The 19072-nt window shown below is 40.9% G+C and overlaps 1 protein-coding gene across 2 annotated transcripts in view; it reads left to right on the top strand.

Annotated features, from left to right (window-relative positions):
- The first annotated feature begins 177 nt into the window (after positions 1 to 177).
- Positions 178 to 19072, top strand: part of ift80 (intraflagellar transport 80 homolog (Chlamydomonas)) — a 33402-nt gene continuing 14507 nt past the window's right edge. Inside the window, exons 1-8 of one of the 2 annotated variants that reach the window (XM_030108989.1) lie at positions 178 to 484; positions 609 to 653; positions 912 to 1133; positions 2772 to 2882; positions 2991 to 3059; positions 4966 to 5075; positions 6590 to 6679; positions 6760 to 6897. In XM_030108989.1, coding sequence (XP_029964849.1) covers positions 617 to 653; positions 912 to 1133; positions 2772 to 2882; positions 2991 to 3059; positions 4966 to 5075; positions 6590 to 6679; positions 6760 to 6897 — 777 coding nt within the window. In that variant the 5' untranslated portion in view covers positions 178 to 484; positions 609 to 616. The remainder of the gene's footprint in view (positions 485 to 608; positions 654 to 911; positions 1134 to 2771; positions 2883 to 2990; positions 3060 to 4965; positions 5076 to 6589; positions 6680 to 6759; positions 6898 to 19072) is intronic. The other variant, XM_030108990.1, reaches the window with a different exon arrangement.

Genomic DNA, 19072 nt, shown 5'->3' on the forward strand with positions numbered 1-19072 from the left:
GATGAGTCGTTGTTAACAGTGTTGCATACGTTTTACAACAAGTCTAATCACGTAGATTTGTTTATTTTCATTTTATATTTGTAAATATTTCGAAACGTTCGTCGTCAAGGTAGCGAGATTTGCAACTTCTCGCGAGAGCTCAGCTTCCAACAGCCCGATGACCCAGTTTAGCGGCTACCGAAAGTTAGCATGTACATCTTTGTAGAGTTGTATTTCTCTTTAGTGGTCTATGAGGGGTTTCCAGCACCGCGCCGACTGACTACTGAAGCGAGTGCCTCGCGTGCATTCCTTGCCGTCCCACAGCAGAGTCGGAAACGGCAAGGCGACATCCGTTTAGTATATTAAAGAAGAAGTTAGCATTGAAATCACAGGCAGGTCTCGGGACAACTGAGGATCGGCGTTAGCAACAGCATCAGGTACCGTAGCAACAGAACGCTCGTGCTCTCAACCGTTACTGCTCACAGAGCGGGTCAACAGCTGACTGGTATGTGTGATACTTTTATGGGATTTCCTTTTCTGTGGTGCTTATCCAAATATGCTGTCGTGTGAAATGTGTCAGTAGTTATTCGCCATCGGTTTCTAACAGTTGTTTGTTTGTGAATCAACAGTGTGAACCATGAGACTGAAAACATCGCTGCTGAAGGAACCCAAACATATCCTCCACATGATGTCATTCTCTCTTTCTCGATGCATTTGTTTTGATAATGATAAAATATAAGTTTTTAATAATCCTCTGCATTAATGCCGTTTTTTGTTAGAAATCAATTTCATCGTGTTGTGTGTTGTGTTATTTGGTGTGATATGAGCAGTATTAAATAGAATGTTTTAATTTTCTCAGGCAATATTATTTTTTTACAGATTGAGTAGCATCTCACAGAATAATTTGATTATTTGCCTTAACAGCTGATCACATAAGGAACTTGTAAGTTGTGTTGGCTGGACCACAGCAGATGAGTTGTACTCGTGCAGTGAGGATCATCAGGTCCTCAGGTGGAACCTGCTGACCAGTGAGACCAGTCTGGTTGTCAAATTTCCTGAGGACATTTATCCTGTTGACCTACACTGGTTTCCCAAAGCTGTTGGTGGCAAGAAACAGATGCAGCCTGAGATCTTTGTCCTCACCAGCACTGATGGTAAGTAGCTTATGTATCATTTTGAAGTCTTTGAGATATAAAGTTATGATGTAGTTTTTGATTGATGGTGAGTAAAATGACTATTTTTAGTGAAATATTTCACATTTAAAAATGATTTCAACAAAATGTATTGTAATAGCTGAACTAAATACACATAATAAGGGAACCAATTTAGTATTTTTGTTTTATATTTGTAATTCTAGCACAGCTTTGCAACCCACATCTGTGTCTTTTATTCTGCCTACATTAGATCCCAACACTCAGAATATGGATGTACTGTTATGGCAGGCAGCGTGTGGTCACAATACTAATGGCAGTGTAGGGTTGCATAAACACACCCACAAACTGAAGCAGCAATTTTCTCTGGCAGACCAGAAAGTGGTAAAGACTGCTTTACAATTCACTTTTTGTAACTTTTTTTCAGCATTTTCTATCGTTCCTTTCAAGCATTCTATATTATGTTTCAACTTAATCACTTGAAAGACAATAATGGAAACCCTGTCATGACTCATTACAGTTTTATTCTTTTGATTTGTGGTGTGTACTGAATAATGTCAAATTCATAACTGGGTTTTCTACAAGATAAATAATTTTTTTCTCTGGATTATTATAATGTAGTTGAAAATAAAGCAGTCCAACAGTGTTTTATTAGCTTGGGGGATTTTATATTGACGTTGTGGCTTTTTTTCTGCCCTCATTTGATTACTCAGCCTTTCTTTTGATCACAAATGTTTGAAGTGTTTGCTTTGTTAATGCAATTTGTGCCTTTCCAGAGTAATATATTCTAAAGAAAAGAAACTGTAATATTTTATAATGCCAGTTTCTGTTAAAGTTTAGAAATTAGATATAGAATATTTAGTTAATAAGTATAATTAATTACTTTAACATCCTTACTACTTTCCCACAACAAAGAAGCACAATTGAGGGTTAAATTTTTTTTGCGTGTTTGTGTCAGAAAGCCAAATTATCAATTTACTTTTAAAAGTTTTCTCATACAAAGTTTAGCCACACAGACTAAGGCTGTTAATTTCAGTGTATAAGCAATAAAAACATCAATGACAAAGCTTACTGCTTATTTATCACATTACTTCAGTAGAGAACATGCCAGTTATACCGAGTACCTGTGGGATCAGCAACGTCCACTTTCGCAGGGATGTCCAAATTTAGAGATGGGAGAGGAGAACAGCAGCTTGCTGATTTGCAGTTTTAGTCCACCAGAAATTACATAGAATTCTCAGAATTTTTAATACATGTCACCACAAAGTATATTTCAAGCCTGCTTCTTTAACAACGGACTTTTTGCCCAATCTCCCTTTCGTGTTGAAAAAATAGAAACTTGCACTAATTCCACCAAAAGTAACCCTTTAGTTTCTTCCTCTCCATTCATGCTTTTATATTGTAGTTTGAATCATTTGACTTTTTTGTATATTCATTTTCAGGGATAGGCATTATTTTATCATCACCTGTTGTTAGTATGTCATAAAGTGTTTTTGTTTGACCCAAAGTCACAGTGTTTTGTATTCAAGAGTTGATCCACTTAGAAAACAACTTCTGTATTACCCGGTCCGAAACTGTGAAATTGCAGTGAAGTAAGAGTGTTTGATTTTTTTTTTTTTTTTTAAATCTCTGTCATTCCAGGGAAGTTTCATCTGGTGTCCAAGATGGGACGAATTGAGAAGAGTGTTGAAGCACACAAAGGAGCGGTGCTGGCTGGGAAATGGACTTATGATGGTACTGCTCTCATCACAGGTGAGGTTGACAGAAGGACAGTTTCATTGCCATTTCACAAAAATGTAGTTTTAGTGATGATGGAAATTTGTCGCGTTTGTTTGAATGTTTTATTTTGTCATTATTCAGCTGGAGAAGATGGGCAGATCAAAATATGGTCCAAAAGTGGGATGCTGCGCTCAACACTGGTCAGCCAAGGTAAAGTGAAAAATATGTGGTTTACCTAAATAAGGAGAAAATACATTTGTATATCAGGTGTATGTGTGTAATGAAAAATGTGTAAAAGAAAGCAATTGTTATTGTGAAACATAAGAGAATGAAAAGCCTTTTACTCATAGTTTTTTGGTATGCCAGGTATGACTTCAAAGTGTGCAAGCAAGTCAGCAACACACAACTAATAAACAGATTATCAACATTTCATTGTACTGCTTTAAAATCTTAAAGGCACTATGTGGAGACTTAAAAAAAACAAAACTGCATTTTATCATATTTCTGAATTTACAGAGCTGCTGTTACATTTACCAAGAAGCCGACATGTGTCCCCCGAGATAGAAATCTTGATTCATTTGATTTGATGGAGTTAGAAAGAGCCCAGCTGAGTTTTATACAAGCTCTTGCAATGCAGGAGTCATTTGAATTCAGTCACTGATCAACAAGTTTGGGGAATTTAATGAACACAACTCACCAGCTTCTCTCTCTGACTTGTGTAAGCTGTGGCTCCCGTTTGGCACCAGAATATACAGCGCTGATGTCAATTAGCTTCCTAATTCTTCTCCTTGTATTTTCCCAGAATGCAAATAAATGATCTGGATTTCAGATTGATTCATGCTGCCGTTCCTAATGTCACAATTTATACGGATAGAGTGTCTGCACTGTAAAAGTGTTGTTTATTCATAGCAATATACATTGTTTGTACTTCTGTCTACAGACACAAACACTTCCAATGGACAATGAAGTATTGCTTTTCTATCTTTAGTGTGCATGTACACTCAGCCTGTTAGGATGCAACTCTGCTCAGTACAACCAAAAACACAGTCGATCTTCTAGTCTTGTTTTTTTTTCTTCTTTTTCTTTTTTGAATTAAAAGCTCCATAAAGTTTCAAAGCTTTATAGGAGTGAAGTTTTATTAAAAGCTGTGTAAAAGACTTCTAATGATACATGTCTCTATCCAGCGTTCCCATTACAGATCGCTTACTTATTAATTGATTCATTGTGTAGTTTTACTTCTTAGATGTTTCTCCTCGGTTGTGAGACAGGGAAAAGACGGAGGGGGTTAAAAACTGGCTTCCGAGGAAACGGATGGTATACCCCTGCTGAATGACGGGTGCTGTGGAAAACCTGGCAGGCGAACAGCGATTCAGCCTGAGTGTGTAGTAACGTTTTTTCCTTAGCTCAGTGTTTGGCGAATGAATCGCTGCGTGGTGGTCGGCTCAACAGACCTATATATTTGCAGTACACCTGGTTTTAGCAGCAATGCCGCGGATACACACCACGCTCCACATGGCAGCCAGATCACTGCAGGTGTTGCTTCTCTGCAGGACGTACGACTACACACACACACACACACACATGCTACAGAAGCAGACTGTTCTTTTAAGGTACCGTGACCCATTTTTAGAGGGAGCTCTAGGAAGAGGTTGGAACTCAGAGCAAGCAGGAGGAAAGAGGAACTCGTCTCAGCCCCTCTCACTGCCTCCGTCAGATTTAGATCATGTGATCGGCTGGCATTTGTGAGAAACCGCATGCACCTGGAGTGGGGTTAAATGTCAGGCCCCCTCCCCTCCACACACGCGCAGCCACAACTCAACACACACATTTGTGCTTATCCTGTAGAAGTTAGACTGATTTTCTCAGCTGGTTTTCCTGTAGGCACAGTGCTGCTACATAGGCTGAATGAGGTGAGATCTCTCAGGGAATTTGATACCCTGCCAGAGGACACATTAGCTCCGTTATATTCTGTAGCCGTTGTTCACAGCAGGCTGAAGTTTGCTAGGGAGCGAGACACATTCTTTCATGAGTAAGATTCCAATCACTATATCAAAAAAAAAAAAAAAATCCTAATTTTCCACAGCAATTTGCACATATTTGTTTTTTTTATTTCTAGGGTCCCCAGTTTATTCTGTGGCCTGGGGTCCCAACTCAGACAGGATCCTCTACACCTCCGGAAGACAGCTGATCATCAAACCTCTGCAGCCCAGTGCCAAAGTTGTACAGGTATCCATCTGCTTTTAAGATTAAACCAATAAAATAAGTCTGGGAACAAAATGTGTTATGTCAACAAAGTCTTTCTTTGATACACGTCTCCCAAAATAAAATCAAAACACAACAAAACAACCATAGGTCAAATGTTTCACTTTTTTTTTTTTTTTTTACAAATCATGTGACCCTTAAGATAATTACGTGTCTCTTGCTGGCTATCGCTGTGCATATTAATTTGGATATTTATTCGAGATAAAGTTTTATAGAACCCCAAATTATGGGTTTTGCATGTGGTTCTTATTATCATCATACTTCCTTTTTTCCATCAGTAAAGAGTTGAAGGAGGTGACATGTTCAATCCTGTGACCACTAGTATTGGCAGGAAAAGCGTCCAGGCAGACCCTCAGATTAACCACCGACTTCAGATGGTTTCATGTGCTGCATCACTCTGACTTCACTGCACGATGTCTGTTTCGCTTGAGGTTGTAATTTAGCTTTATGGCTTTGAAGACAGAGCCTTTCCTGCTGTGTGACATCTGTCAGAACCAACACTTCAAATACTCTTCAAATGTGGACGTTGGAGCCGAACAGCTTCAGAATCGGAAACTTCACACGCAGTTTTTAAACCTCTATAGTCACTGCTTCAAGTCAAGTGTCACTTTGAGTATAATTCAGTAAAATTATGTGTTGATTCACAACAGTATTATGGCATTGTTCAGTTACTTTCACTTTTTAAATATAAAATTTGTTCCGTTAAACGATGACCGTGATTGTCTTTTGCCTGCTCTCCTCTGGGCTTGCCAGAGTGAATAGTGATCTGCATGTGTAACTTGGCACAAAATGTATGCTGGATGCCCTTCCCGAGCCAACCCTCAGTGGGGTTTGAACCCCCAACTTTCTGTCACTGGCTCACAGCACTAAACCCAAGGCCCCTGCTACCACCTTGAAATTCGCTTCATCAGACATTTGTGCTGAAATTTTTCCACAATTAGTCGATTTTTGAGCCGCGGTCACAAATGTGTTCTGTGGAGCCTCTGTGAACTTGGTATCAAATTCACTGAATGTTTTCTTTGTATGTCACAATTATATGAACACGACAAAGAGACAACCTAAGAAAATAAGGTCTCCAGCCGCGAAATACAAGGTTTCATCTGCCTACTGGATTTCCTAATGAATTTCAATGCGCTTTCATGACAAAATCATTTGTTCTCCAGTTGCATTTTGTACACCAATGAGTGTTTCTAGTTATCTATGCTCCGTTTGTCCAGCTTGGGGTCAGTTCGTTTCGGTAATTCATTTACACATTTGTTATTTGCAGACAGTGTGAGGCTGAGTCTGTGCCATCTGCCGTCTGTTTTTATTGTTTATCATGGCTCTCATTGTTTTTCTATGCTTTCGACTCTAAAAATCAAAGAGTGTATTACTTTTTCTTCTGTTAAGCAACACTGAAAGTTATATCTTGATTATGATCTGATTGCGTTGTTAAATTGTTTGTGTTGCTCTCTTGTTGTTTTCTTTGGATGCTCTAGTGGAAGGCTCACGATGGGGTGGTTTTAAAAGTGGACTGGAACTCAGTCAATGACCTCATCCTTTCAGGTGGAGAGGACTGCAAATATAAGGTTTGTGGCTTTGTTTTTTGCAAACTTGTTGAAGTCAGAAAATGTTGCGTTGTGCTTTCATCTGCGCTCTTCTCCACCAGGTATGGGACAGCTTTGGCCGCCTGCTTCACTCCTCCTCGTCTCACGACTACCCCGTCACCTCTTTGTCCTGGTCTCCTGATGGAGAGGTGTTTGCCATGGGCTCCTTCAACACCCTGCGGCTCTGTGACAAGACAGGAGTAAGTGACACCCTGATATTATCTATCACTTCCTTATTTTTAAACTGAGGGTCTCCTCTACCATCATATCAACTCAAACATTGTGACCTCCACAATTAGCTACATGCATAAAGTCAGATTCACTGCTTGATTCATCGTCTTTCTGTCTTCTGTGCCACTTTATCCAACTCTTGATTCACAGGGGAATAGATCCCAATTGACAGTGGGCATCCTGGTAATCAGTCCAATCAGTGAGAACCACACACAGGGATAACAGACAAACTCCACACAGAAAAGCCCCCAAGACTGAAACCAGGGCTCACCACCACACCAACACACAGCCCTTAATCCAACTGTCATTACATGGAAAGAACACACCTCAGTGACTGAGGAATCAAATTGTTGAGGTGATTTTTTTAGTGGCTGTGCCAAAGATATAGGAAGCTTTTTGACATCGGTGAGCACCACTTCACTGAAACATATCACTTCCTGGTGTAAAGGCGGTACACAAGTTTGCACTGTTGCCTGAATGAGAATGGTTCAAACCTGCTGACTGACACTGACAAGGCCTTTTCTGCATGGAGTTTTCATGTTCTCTCTCTCTCTCTCTCTCTCTCTCTCTCTCTCTCTCTCTCTCTCTCTCTCTCTCTCTCTCTCTCTCTTTCTTCTCTCTCTCTCTCTCTCTCTCTCTCTCTCTCTCTCTCGTTCTCCCACCTGCAATCCAAAGACATGCTCGCTCGATGGGCAATGGCCTTGATGCTAACTTGTCTCAAGATGCAGATGTGTTTGTAGGTGATTGTATGCCTCGTTGTAGACTGGTGACTTATCCAGGATGGCCCCATCTGTTGGTGACTACAGGTTTCAGAGTGGCGTGATCCCCTTTGGAATAAAGCAGACAGAAAATAAAGCTCAAATATGTCCATTTAGATGAATAGATTCCAAATATTTACTGTGTTTTAAGTAGATGAAATAAAATATACATTTTAAGACCCGAGCATTGTTTGTCTCATATTAAGACAGTTGAGTAGAAACTTTTGCCCTTTTAGAGACAGAAACTAGAAACTAGACATTAGTCTGTCCCTGAAATACTGAAGTAGCACTTCAGAAAATCAACCTGACCTCAGTTATAAGCAGCTGTTGCTGACAGCCCTGGCAGGAGCAGTGCGACTGCAGAGCACTGAGGCCCAGCACTTTCCACATTCTGCGAGCTCCTGTTTTGTGTAATGTCTTTGTTATGTGTACCTACCAATATAACCTCTATATTTTGGAATCATTCAAGTACCTTAATCCATACTTAATAACATCCAATGTGCTACACTTCTTCTTTTTTTTTTTTTTTTCAGTGCAGCTTGGTTTATATGCTGTGGCTCATCTCTGTGAATCACATTAAGCCACATGCCTCGTGTTTTTGTTACCTGGTGCTGATGGTTACAGCAGTAATGAGAGGGGAAATGAGAGAATGATGAACTGAATGATGGTAATTGTTGTTTTATTACTGCTGAGTGTTTGGCAAGAAATAATTTTACTAGTTCCCTCGCGGGACCTTCGGGACTCATTTGAGTTTACGTAGAAATGTCAGTGTTTGCCCTAATCAAAACAAACATGCTGGGCCGGGTTTTTTTTTTTCTTGTGTCCTGATCACCAGACATTTCATGCTCCATTTTGATTCAATTAGGATCAAATGTCTTTTTTGCTGGTGCAGTACAACAAATGGGCTGAGAAGAGGTCACAGCCAACACATATCCACAGAGGGGTAAGGTGTGTGTTTTATATGTGTGTTTCAAAAGGGTGTTGTTGCAATTTGCAAGTAGAAATTTGTCCCTTATTATTTTGTGTATTTGTAAGCACAGATTTAAGGAGTTTTTAGAGAATGGCCTGTTGACCGCTGTAAAGATTATGAAATCGTTCACATGAACCCAGCCTGTATCAATTTTCTTCGAGTAAACAAAAATGCAAAATATTGTGCGATTAAAGCTGCAACAGTCAGAACTGAGCACAACTTGCGCCTTTATTTTTTGGAATGACCCGATTCACCTTACGTCCTCCCATTATGGGTTTGTTTATGTGGTCGCTTTGTTCCATTGTTTCATCGTTGCACCACTTGCTTTGCTGTGGCGTGTCTTGGTTAAGGCAGCGTGATGATGATGATAATTATGATGATTATGGTTCTGCCCTGCTGCGATGGGAGGAAGGGTATGCTCGCCTTCTCCTCCCTAAGCCCCTCTGAGACAGTGTGTACTGTAGCGTGGTGTGGGAGGCTTGCTCAAGAGGTGGAGGGGAGAAGGAGAAACAGAGAAAACGAGAGTTCAGAAAGTGAAAATCTTCCTCAAAGGTCACTCCATCTGAGTTGCTTTCAGACGCAGTCATTATGTTCATTTAGGGAGGGGGTCACTTTGAGCACATGTCCACACTTGTTCCCTTCAATATATATTTTTTAAAAAAGATAATTGGGCATGTTAATTTGCAAACACACACAGAAATCATTTAGAAAGTGCTTCACCTGTGCCGGGGCTGTGGTTTGTTTGTGGTGCAGTAAGGGTTAAGCAGTGTGAAGAGTCTTTTCAGTTACTAGCGTGACTAATGGGAAGGAGTTTCATTCTGTATCTGCTACAATGAAACCTTGCACTTTAACATATTGCTGCTGGCTCAGCAGGATCAGTCCCGCGTGTTTAACCCCTTCACCCCCAGTCCAACTGGGCTCTCTTCTCATCCTAAACTTTCAACTCCCTCCTACCCTTTTTCTTCCTTCCCTCCACGCTTTATCATTATGTCATTTTATCGCACACATTTGGAAATCGTCCATCTACACAAAATTAATGGTAAAACTACTCTAGGAGTTTTGGCAATTGACACTGCTCGCAAAGTTTTTTACTGTTTTTTTTTTCTCTATCAATCGGCAACATTTAGCTTTTTAATTAACTGCATTACTGAATTTTGATACATCATCGAGTGTGATAGTTACACTTCTGTTGAGTTTGCCGTTTTGTGTGTGCAGCACGTTTTCTTTTTTACACGAGGTTTAACCTCACACACAAGACACAAAGAGGTTCACTGTCCCTTTTACAAGATTTGGGAGACACAATAAGTCAGTGTCTGTCTGTGTGCCTACCATAGTACGTGCATGTGCCCACATGCCTCAGAGAGAGAGTGTGTGTGTGTGTGTGTGTGTGTGTGTGTGTGTGTCTGTGTGCGTGTGCGCAGCCATTGCCGTGCAAATGTGCCTGCGAGACAGCAGTCTATTTACGAGGCGCTGCAGCTGGTGTCTAGCGTCTGGACCCTGTCACGATCCCTGACACTGTCACTGGCTAACAAGTAGGACTCATTGTGCCAGGCAAGCACCCTCTCGCTTCTTTCTCCCCGCCCACTCTCCCCCTTCTCTCCTGTACACTTTTTTTTTCCTTTCTCCACTGGATAGCCATGCCCCCATACATAACTATAATAGCTGCTTAGTTTTGTCACTCAAGTCCCTGCATATTATATTGCTATGCTTTTTTTTTTACTTTCATATTTTTCAAAAAACACACGTATCCTAATGTATTTTTAGTATTTATTTTATTTATATTTATGCAATATATCTTTTGAGCATCGCTATCACAATGTACGTGTGTGCGCGGGTCCTTGCCATGTTGGAAGCAAATGAATTCAACGTTCCTGACAAGAGCAGCTGACAAACACACAGCTATCCAGCAATCGCAGTCGTTCTTGATCAGCTGACCGACTGAAAAATGAGCTACGAACAGGTTAATTGTCAAGAAGATGGTAGGAGTTTGAGTTACCACTTCCAAATAAAGTATTCAACTATAGTAGAAACACGAAATGTCAAAATCTTGAAATTACTGACTCCCATTTGGTGATGATCAAATTAAATCTTCAAGCCTACTTCGACGTCGTCAGGATTATATTTTCCAAAATATTGTGGTTTAATTGCATGATTTAATATAATTTTTACAGTGGTAAAGACAGAATTATTAAAGTTTCAGCAGTATTTTCATCAAAGAAACCTTGGAAAGATTGCCACAGGTCTTGAACTCCCTGTTTCAACCAATTTGTAAAGTTATCAAGTTGTTTCAACTTGATGAAATTGCTCAGATGCCTCCTGGAGACACTGCTATCAAGAAACTTGATGAATCATCTTTGTGAAAGTTGTTGTGAATCCTTGAATGAGCACCACACAGGACATCTAAAGACTTCAAGCCCTGTGCTGCATCAGCCTGAAGTGTTTTTTTTTTTTTTTTTTTTTATCTGTATCACACAGTAAGGGCCCTATGACACCGAAAGAAACACATAGAAATGCAGACATTAATGTTTCCACGGATTTTTACATCAGTATGCCACTGTCTTTTTGAAATAGCATTATGTGACAAGAGGAAACTCCACAGTCTTTCTTCGGGTCAATCACAGGGAGAGATGAACTGGGGAAGACAGGCTGGAGACTTTGTAAAACATGGTGATTGGACTCTCAGGACGTTGCCATTTTTTCGCCTTTTGTACTTCTGGCGAAATGTTTCAGAATGGTGATGTAACCTGAAGATTATTCATTCATTTTTGAAAGAAATGTTTTTCCACTTGTTCAAAACTAGGTGCAAGGTAAAGTTGTTAAGCCTTTCAGTCTCCAACGCAATCACACATCCGCCAGCACAAAGGAACGCTTAAAAAAAAAAAAGAAAGAAACGGTGTGTTTGAAACTGACCAGCAACAAGAGCTGACCTAAATCTAACCGAAAGCCTTTTGGAGAGAGCGGAAATCTGTCTCATCAGGATGGATGTCCACAATGAGAGATTATCATGAACTGCAGGCAGAGAGGTGATTAAAGTTTTAGATGATTTTTAGGTGCTTAGAAGCTTCAAATGTCTTCAACCACAGTGACAGCTTCCAGTACACTGAGATGGGTACCTTTTTGTTTCAATAATTGATGGAAATTTGTTTTGTTGTTCAGTGACACGCCTACATTTTATTAAGTATTGTATTTTGACAAGTTTGTGTATATCTGAGGAGAAATTGTAACTTCTGTCATCATCAAGAGACATTAGCGGAGGAAAACAAGCTTTTTTACTTTATATGTCCACTTGGCGGAGATTAGGCCACATAATATTTTTCATATTGCCTTTGACATAGAAGCATGTTTGCTTTTTAATGAAGGCGATCTCCTATGTGGAGAATAAATTAGAATCCCTCCCTATCTTTCTTTCGTCTGCTGCTGGGTTCTTTGGACTACCTTGTGCTTATCAGCGCTCCCCCTCTTGGCTCTCTTCCCCGTGTGCCTTCCCCAAGGCCCTCTTTGCTTCCTTTTTTTCTCAGTGAGTCCAGGAGTCCCTTTAGGGCCTTGCTCAGCATTGCCACTTTTGGATCGGGTCCATGTTTAGCTGGAATCACCGTCGCTCTCGTCTGCCTCTGCTACTTTCTCATCCATTCCCTCTTTAACTGCAGGCTCAGTCTCTATAGGATCTTTGTCTGACATCCTTAAAGCTGCCAGCCATTATTTTTCTCTCAGAGAGTGTATTGCTCTTCACTGTCCGTTGGTCCTCCACTCTTATTGCTGTCTTTATTCTTTCTTTGGCATTAGACCTTCATCCACTGTGACACATTACCGTCTTCCTAAATGCCAGACTGAGAGTTTCCTCATCTTATTATTTTGTATTGGAGCTGTGGTCCTCTTTCTGGCTGCTAACGAACTTGGAAATTACCAGTGGAGAAAAGAATTCAAAGGCTGAACGTTCTGATCGCAAAGCATGAAATAGCCATAGAAACCGCTGTGCATTTATTGGAGCGCAAGCCGCTTTTATCCGTTTTCGTCACATGAGAGAAGGGGTTGCTCGGTACAGAATCATTTACACAGCAGAGGTGGCAGAGACAGGCACCCACACAGAGGACAGGGGGTCGACAAACACATGATACAACTTTTGGCACAGGTCTGACAAAGAAAGAGCATGTGCACATTCAAAAAGACGGTGACTGAGTGTTTAAAAAAAGACAAGTAAGTTTGAGAATGTGAGTGTGTCAGAGAGAGAGCGAGAGAGAGAGAGAGAGAGAGCGAGGGAGCATTGTCAAACAAAGAGAGTCCTGAGTCAGCAGCAGAGCAGTTTTCTCCCCAGGCAACTGGGTAGGGCTGTTTCACTCTAACTCTCTTTCTTTCTCCCTCCCTCACTCCCTCCCTCTGCTTGCTTTACCCCTACTGCCCTCCCTCCCCTTACAAATCTGTGCTTTTGCATGCTATTTCTTGCTCCCCACACTCTTCCTCTCTGTTCTCCTGCTGTAGTAAGAACAGAAAGCTCCCTCCGAACATTGTGAACTGGCGAAAAAGAGAGCAGCTCTGAAAAAGGGCAGCTGGATCTGTCCCACTCTTCTTGCACCATTTATTGTTGTTTTCACCGGAGTCATTTCACCTCGTCCATTTTAATGCATTTTTGACCTGGTTGCCCATCCCGATGAAAGACATTGTGCCAAAAGCGCAAGGCTGTTAGACTTGCATGTGGACTTAATCGTCATCCCAAGGAGCTCATTAGTTGCCCCAGCAGATTGAGAGAATAAATGTTTCTCCTTTGTGTTCGGGCTCCTTTGTGCGGATCGGGCTTTGGTTTTTTTGTGTTGCTGAACTCATTCTGGCACACTCTCTGGAACAGTGTATACTGAGGTCCATCTTGCAGATGATTGACCCCAATCTTTCTGTGTGTGTGTGCCCGCGTGCACGTGTGTGTGTGCGCGCGCGCGTGTGTGTGTGTGAAGTGGGTGAGAGTAGAAGGCACTTGTTGACATGGTATTACTTTTACACCTCTCTAGAGTTCGGCTAAAGGCTTGCCTTGTTGGAAACCAAAAAGGAGGGGAGTATGAAAAAGAGCTGAGAAAAGAGAGCAGTTGGAGGGATGGGGGTGGGGTAGTGTGGAACTGTCCAATATATCCCTTAAAGTTGGCCTAGGCAGTGAGGCTTGGAGGATTGGTCTCCATAAAAGATGGTGGTTTCTCTTTCCCTCAAGTCTTGCACTCTCTCTCTCTCTCTCTCGCTCTCTTTTTCTTTTTCTTTTTTTTTTTTCTTTATTTCTCAGCTTCTTCCCTTCCCTTCCCTCCCCTCCCTCCCCCCACAGCTGGAGTACGAGTATGACAGTGAGACAGTGCCCTGCCAGCCCCTCTGGCAGAGTCATCATTCTTCGCAGCACTAAATCACTACCTCCACAAGCTAGACAAACATGTCACACTCCGAGAGAGAAAGAAGAAGAAAGAGCGCAAAGAGGGATAAGCTCGTCGAAGGAGCGGAGGGTGATTCTTGGTGACGAAGGCAGGGAGCAAATAAAGGGCCCGGGTTGTTCACACAAATAAGAGAACGCCGAGCATGTGTGGAACTGGGGTATCACTCTGAGCTTTACTGCCAGCCCAGAGTTCATTACGGGCTGTTATTGAGAACTTGGGCTGGGCTGGAGGCAGCGGACCTCGGTCCAAAAGAGGATGATTTGAAAGGGTTTCATTTTGGCAGAAACCCAGGTTTCCTCCTCCTTTCTGCTGGCTTGCACTGAGATCAGAATGGTTCTATGCTTTGACACGGACTAACTTATTGACTGGATCCGTTATTTGTTGGAGTTTCTTATCTAGGTTTACCTCCACAGGAATCTGATGTTCTTGTTACTTTATAGCTAATTTTGTGTTTGAACTGTTCTGGAGAAACATCTCTGTGCTCATGTGTATTCCTTATATAGGAAATTATTCAAAGTAGCCAAACTGTGGGGATGACATTTTAATGGACTTATTGTTATTACCATGGTGCATCAAGTTGGAATTGATTTTTGATGTGTATGACTCACATATTGCCTTTTAAATGTGGATGCGGTGTTTTTCTTAATGTCAGTAGTAATCGAAATTACATTACAAAAAAATAAACAGTTTTGAATAAGATTTCAATCAAAGCTTTCAGTAAATAAAAGTTAATCCTTAAATTAGTCATAACTACACTTCAGCAACTTCTTTTTCTGCACATGAATTGCTCCGTTTTACATTATTAATATCTAATTCACGTATCCTGCTGAATGCTTAGTTAATATTTGATGCAGCTTCTGCAGAAGGATATATACATACACAGTACCTAATACAGTTTGTTTAAAATACCCCGATCTTAGACTGCTGAGAGTGCAAAGGTTTGCAAGTCCATCAAAGACATAGTGTTGATTTTTGAAACAAAAATGCTCTTTAAATTTAAATGATAATTTAATGTAGTTTTAAAGCCTCTTTAAATGTTTTATGTTTTTGTTTTTCTTTATTTGTTGATGTGAAACATGACCCATCTTAAGACCTCGATGGATGTAAATCACAGGTTTACGGTCTTTTGTAGCCCAAGTTCTTATCAACAGTTTATTCAGAAGCACGTGAATTGGATTTCAGGCTCGACGAAACAGTTTCTGTGGGGACTAGAATAGTTGTTTCCTCTCTTTTGATGCTTTTTCCAAATCCTTCATCGCTTCAGATGAATGAAGTAATCCAGTATACTCGTGACTCGCAATCAGTCCTGTTGTAGTTTTACGTGCTATGCTATTTGTAGCATGCCAAAATACATTGAAGTCCCAAATTACCTGTGTAAGTGTGTGTATGTGTGGGTGTGTGTGCACGTTTGCAAGTGCATATGTGCATAGTTGGTGCTAATAGAATTCTGCTGTCCAGCTCACAGCTGTGTCCTGCTGATGAGTCCCAGGAGGCCCCAGCATGTGTCTATGGTTACTATGTTGAGGCTCCAGTATGAAACCATGTGTAGATCATTACTCTCTCTCTCTCTCTCTCTCTCTCTCTCTCTCTCTCCCCCTCTCTCTCCATTTCCCCGTGCGCTGCCAAAGCTTCAACTTATACCACTCCGGTCTCATCTCAAGCCCAGCCTCTGTATCACTGTGGCTGTGCCAAATGAGTATTTCAATGCAGAGATTTGTAGAGCCTTTTACACCAGCCTGTGTTTACAGATGGGATTATACAATAGCTGTATAGCAGAGTCAGGAAATCTAAATGGGGTTATAATGCAAGGCACCGCACAGTATATTTTGGCAAATGTGCCGAGCGTATGTTGATACTGTGTTCTATTACAAGCTGTAGCTGTGCAATTCTAATAAGAAGTGTGATTGATTTTTCTTAAATTATACAATGTTCGGTGGAAAAAGAAAGCGAAAATGAAAGCACAACTTTGAGCAAAAGAAAACTCTGCATAATAGGCTCCAGTTATGAATTAGACTTATTAACTAATGTGTGGTTTCACATGAAAGAAATTTGCTTTTAAAATATGGATTTGTGAGATAATGAAGTACAGATTGAAATAGCTTCGAGTTACACGGACAGTTGATGCTGCATTTAGATTGTGACTTCACAGTCAAACCTGAGGATCCATTTTCAGGTTCTCCTGTTCACAATGACAGCATTTTCTCAAGGGAAGGGCCGATGATGACTTAGTTTTTTTTCTTTTTAAATTCATTTTTGAAATGAACCGAGCCAGTTCTCACACATTGGGACCTGGACGTAGTCCCAGCTTGTCCTTATCCTAACAGTAAACCCCCCCTCCACCCCCAGAAGGGTCACTGCAAACAGACATTTACAAGGTCTCCTAATCTGCTCAGAGATTGATGAGCTCTCATCCAAAACGACCTTCTTGATTCCTCTCTTAGTGAACGGCTTTATTTTTCATTTCACTTTTGAATGTTTTTCCATGTTTCACACTTTGCGACTAAAGAGTTAATTCTGTTATTGTTGTCACACACGTGGACACACGCTCTGTGTTTGTTTGTAGGTAGAGCCGTGTGCATACATGTGCAGTGTCCATTACACTAAGATGTGTTGTGTTTTATGCAGGGAGTTCCTCTCTGTACCTGCAGTGCCAGGTCCTGTCCTGAACATAGACGCACAGGCTAACTAAAGCCAGCTGGCTTTACCGAGAGTCTGCCATCTGTTCTGATTTATGTAAGACTGTTAACCCTGGACTAGGTCGGCTCCCACTCGCTCACTAGCACAGTGTTAAACTGACGGAGGAGATAGTCCTCTTTTCAGCTGTGCGCAAACTGTACAGAAAGTTCTTGGAACAACTTGGGGTTTTGTGGTAATATCTCTTATGTATTGAAGAGGTAAATCATTAATTTTACCACTGATGGCAAGATTTAAATGTCACATTTAGAAATGTTTATCAAACTGTCTCTTTCTACTGCAGTTGTCTTTTGTTCATTGGTCCAGCTTCATGCTTTTCCATGTTTTTGTTCAGTTAGGGAAGTTTATTCCACATTCCTGGTCGCTGTCATGTTACCATTAAAAGTAGAATCATGTTGCTCCAAAACTAGTGTTTCAGATGACGCACAGCACATCATAGTTTCTCCAGATTGTAGTTTCATGTAACAGTATGTAGCAGCTTTACTGCTTTATTAAAGATATCTTTACCAATAATCATTTCAGTGTAAGAAATCTTACGAACAGTATACAATACATTACGTGTTTAAATTAAAAGTAAAAATTGATGACACTCCATAAAATACTAGTATTAGTACAGTCACAGGTTTAGTTGGATCCATTAACACTAATGTCTGCTATAAAATGTTTGGAGATGTTTATCTTAGTGTGTTCAGAGTGTCCAGAAAAGCACAGAAAGTCTGGAAACCTCATGCCCCCCCCCCCCCTTCTGATTAGCATGTTGTTGACTTGCATTAGGACTGGGGGAGAGCAGAGCGCGGTCATGGCAGACATATTTAATGCTTGTGAAGTAATGGGGCTGAATCAGCAGATAGCTCCACTGGGAGCCATTAGTCCAGACATGTGTCATTAACCCTTTCCCTGGACCAAGCTCCACCCCCTCCCACCCCCACTCTCACTCCCCATAGCCATGGAGACCAGGGCAGTTTTTCAGGTCATACAGATAAGATAGAGAAGGATAAGAGGTAAATCAGTGTAACAAATTTTTTTTTTCATTATCTCAGTTTAAGCTGGGTTTTTTTTACCTTTGTCATGTTCATGATTTACCCTGTGCGCCGTGTGCTTTTTAGTTGTCTTCAGTTTCCACTTATTTCCTCCACCATGCAAGTGTTACCTTGTCCAGATCCAACTAATCAAGAATATTTAATATCACTGAAATGATGGACTACTAGTAGTCTTAAATTTCTCTATAAAATACTCCTATTTTGGCAACACATCTAAATACTCAATTTTCACATGCAATTGTGAATCCCTTTTGTTACTTTGGTATTATCATATGGTGTCTTTTTTCGAAACATTGTCCCTATTTGAAAACATTGTAAATTTGCTTAATTTTAAGCAAAATTAACTGCTTCCACCACTATTTTTTCAACCATACAGGATAGAGGTATTTGACCCTGAACAAGTACAGTAGATCATCATCACTTTGTGAGGCATTAAGAAAAAGAAGTAATAGAATAAAATAAGTGGAAAAAAAAAGTAAAGGCTAGCATTCAGAAAGGAGTATTTACAGGAAAACAGGCAGAGGATAACAAGTTTGTATTTTAATTTGAGCATTTCTTGAGTACAATTGCTTTTGCCGTCAAACTGTTTTTTTACCTTAACTTTTGCAGGCGTCCCCATGTTGGCTGCAGCGGTAGGGTAACAATAGAGAGAAGGGGCAGGCTTACAACACCTGCCAGTCTTAATGGTAAACATATGTCGAGAAATGTAGAGCGAGTGGGGAGAAGGAGGAGTGGAGGAGGAGTGTGAGCACACTCCTTAGAGAGGCTGCACGTCGGTAGATTAACTGACTGCTTTTTCTTTCAGTGTGTGCATACGTATGTGTGGGCTACTGTCCGTTTTATTTTTTGGGGCCCAAAGGTTGCCTGCTGTCTTCATTAAGGTCTGCCAACTTGAAGAGTTAAACCAATGTGGCATGTCTGATAGACAGCACTGTTCCAGTGTGGTCGTTAAACTAAACACACTAGATGTGTAGGTGCTTTGTTGGTGTGCAAAATTATCATCACAAGTGCTAAGACTGCTGTTTTTGTTGTTCTTTCATGCATCTAAGTCATATAAATACACATATAAGTCGCACTGTTAGGTGAGTACATGTGTGGGCATGTGTTTTTGCATGCACTGCAGTGTATACTGAATCGTACATGTACAGTCATGCATTGCTGTGACATGCATTTGGTGTGTTTGTTTAAGCTCATTCGAAGTCTGAGGGGGTATCCACACACCCCCCCCCCCCCCCCCCCCAGACATCAACTCAGAGCTACACGTCATGTCTGCCACCTTC

Source organism: Salarias fasciatus, chromosome 14 (assembly GCF_902148845.1).
Source record: "Salarias fasciatus chromosome 14, fSalaFa1.1, whole genome shotgun sequence".
In the NCBI taxonomy this organism is placed as follows: Eukaryota; Metazoa; Chordata; class Actinopteri; order Blenniiformes; family Blenniidae; genus Salarias; species Salarias fasciatus.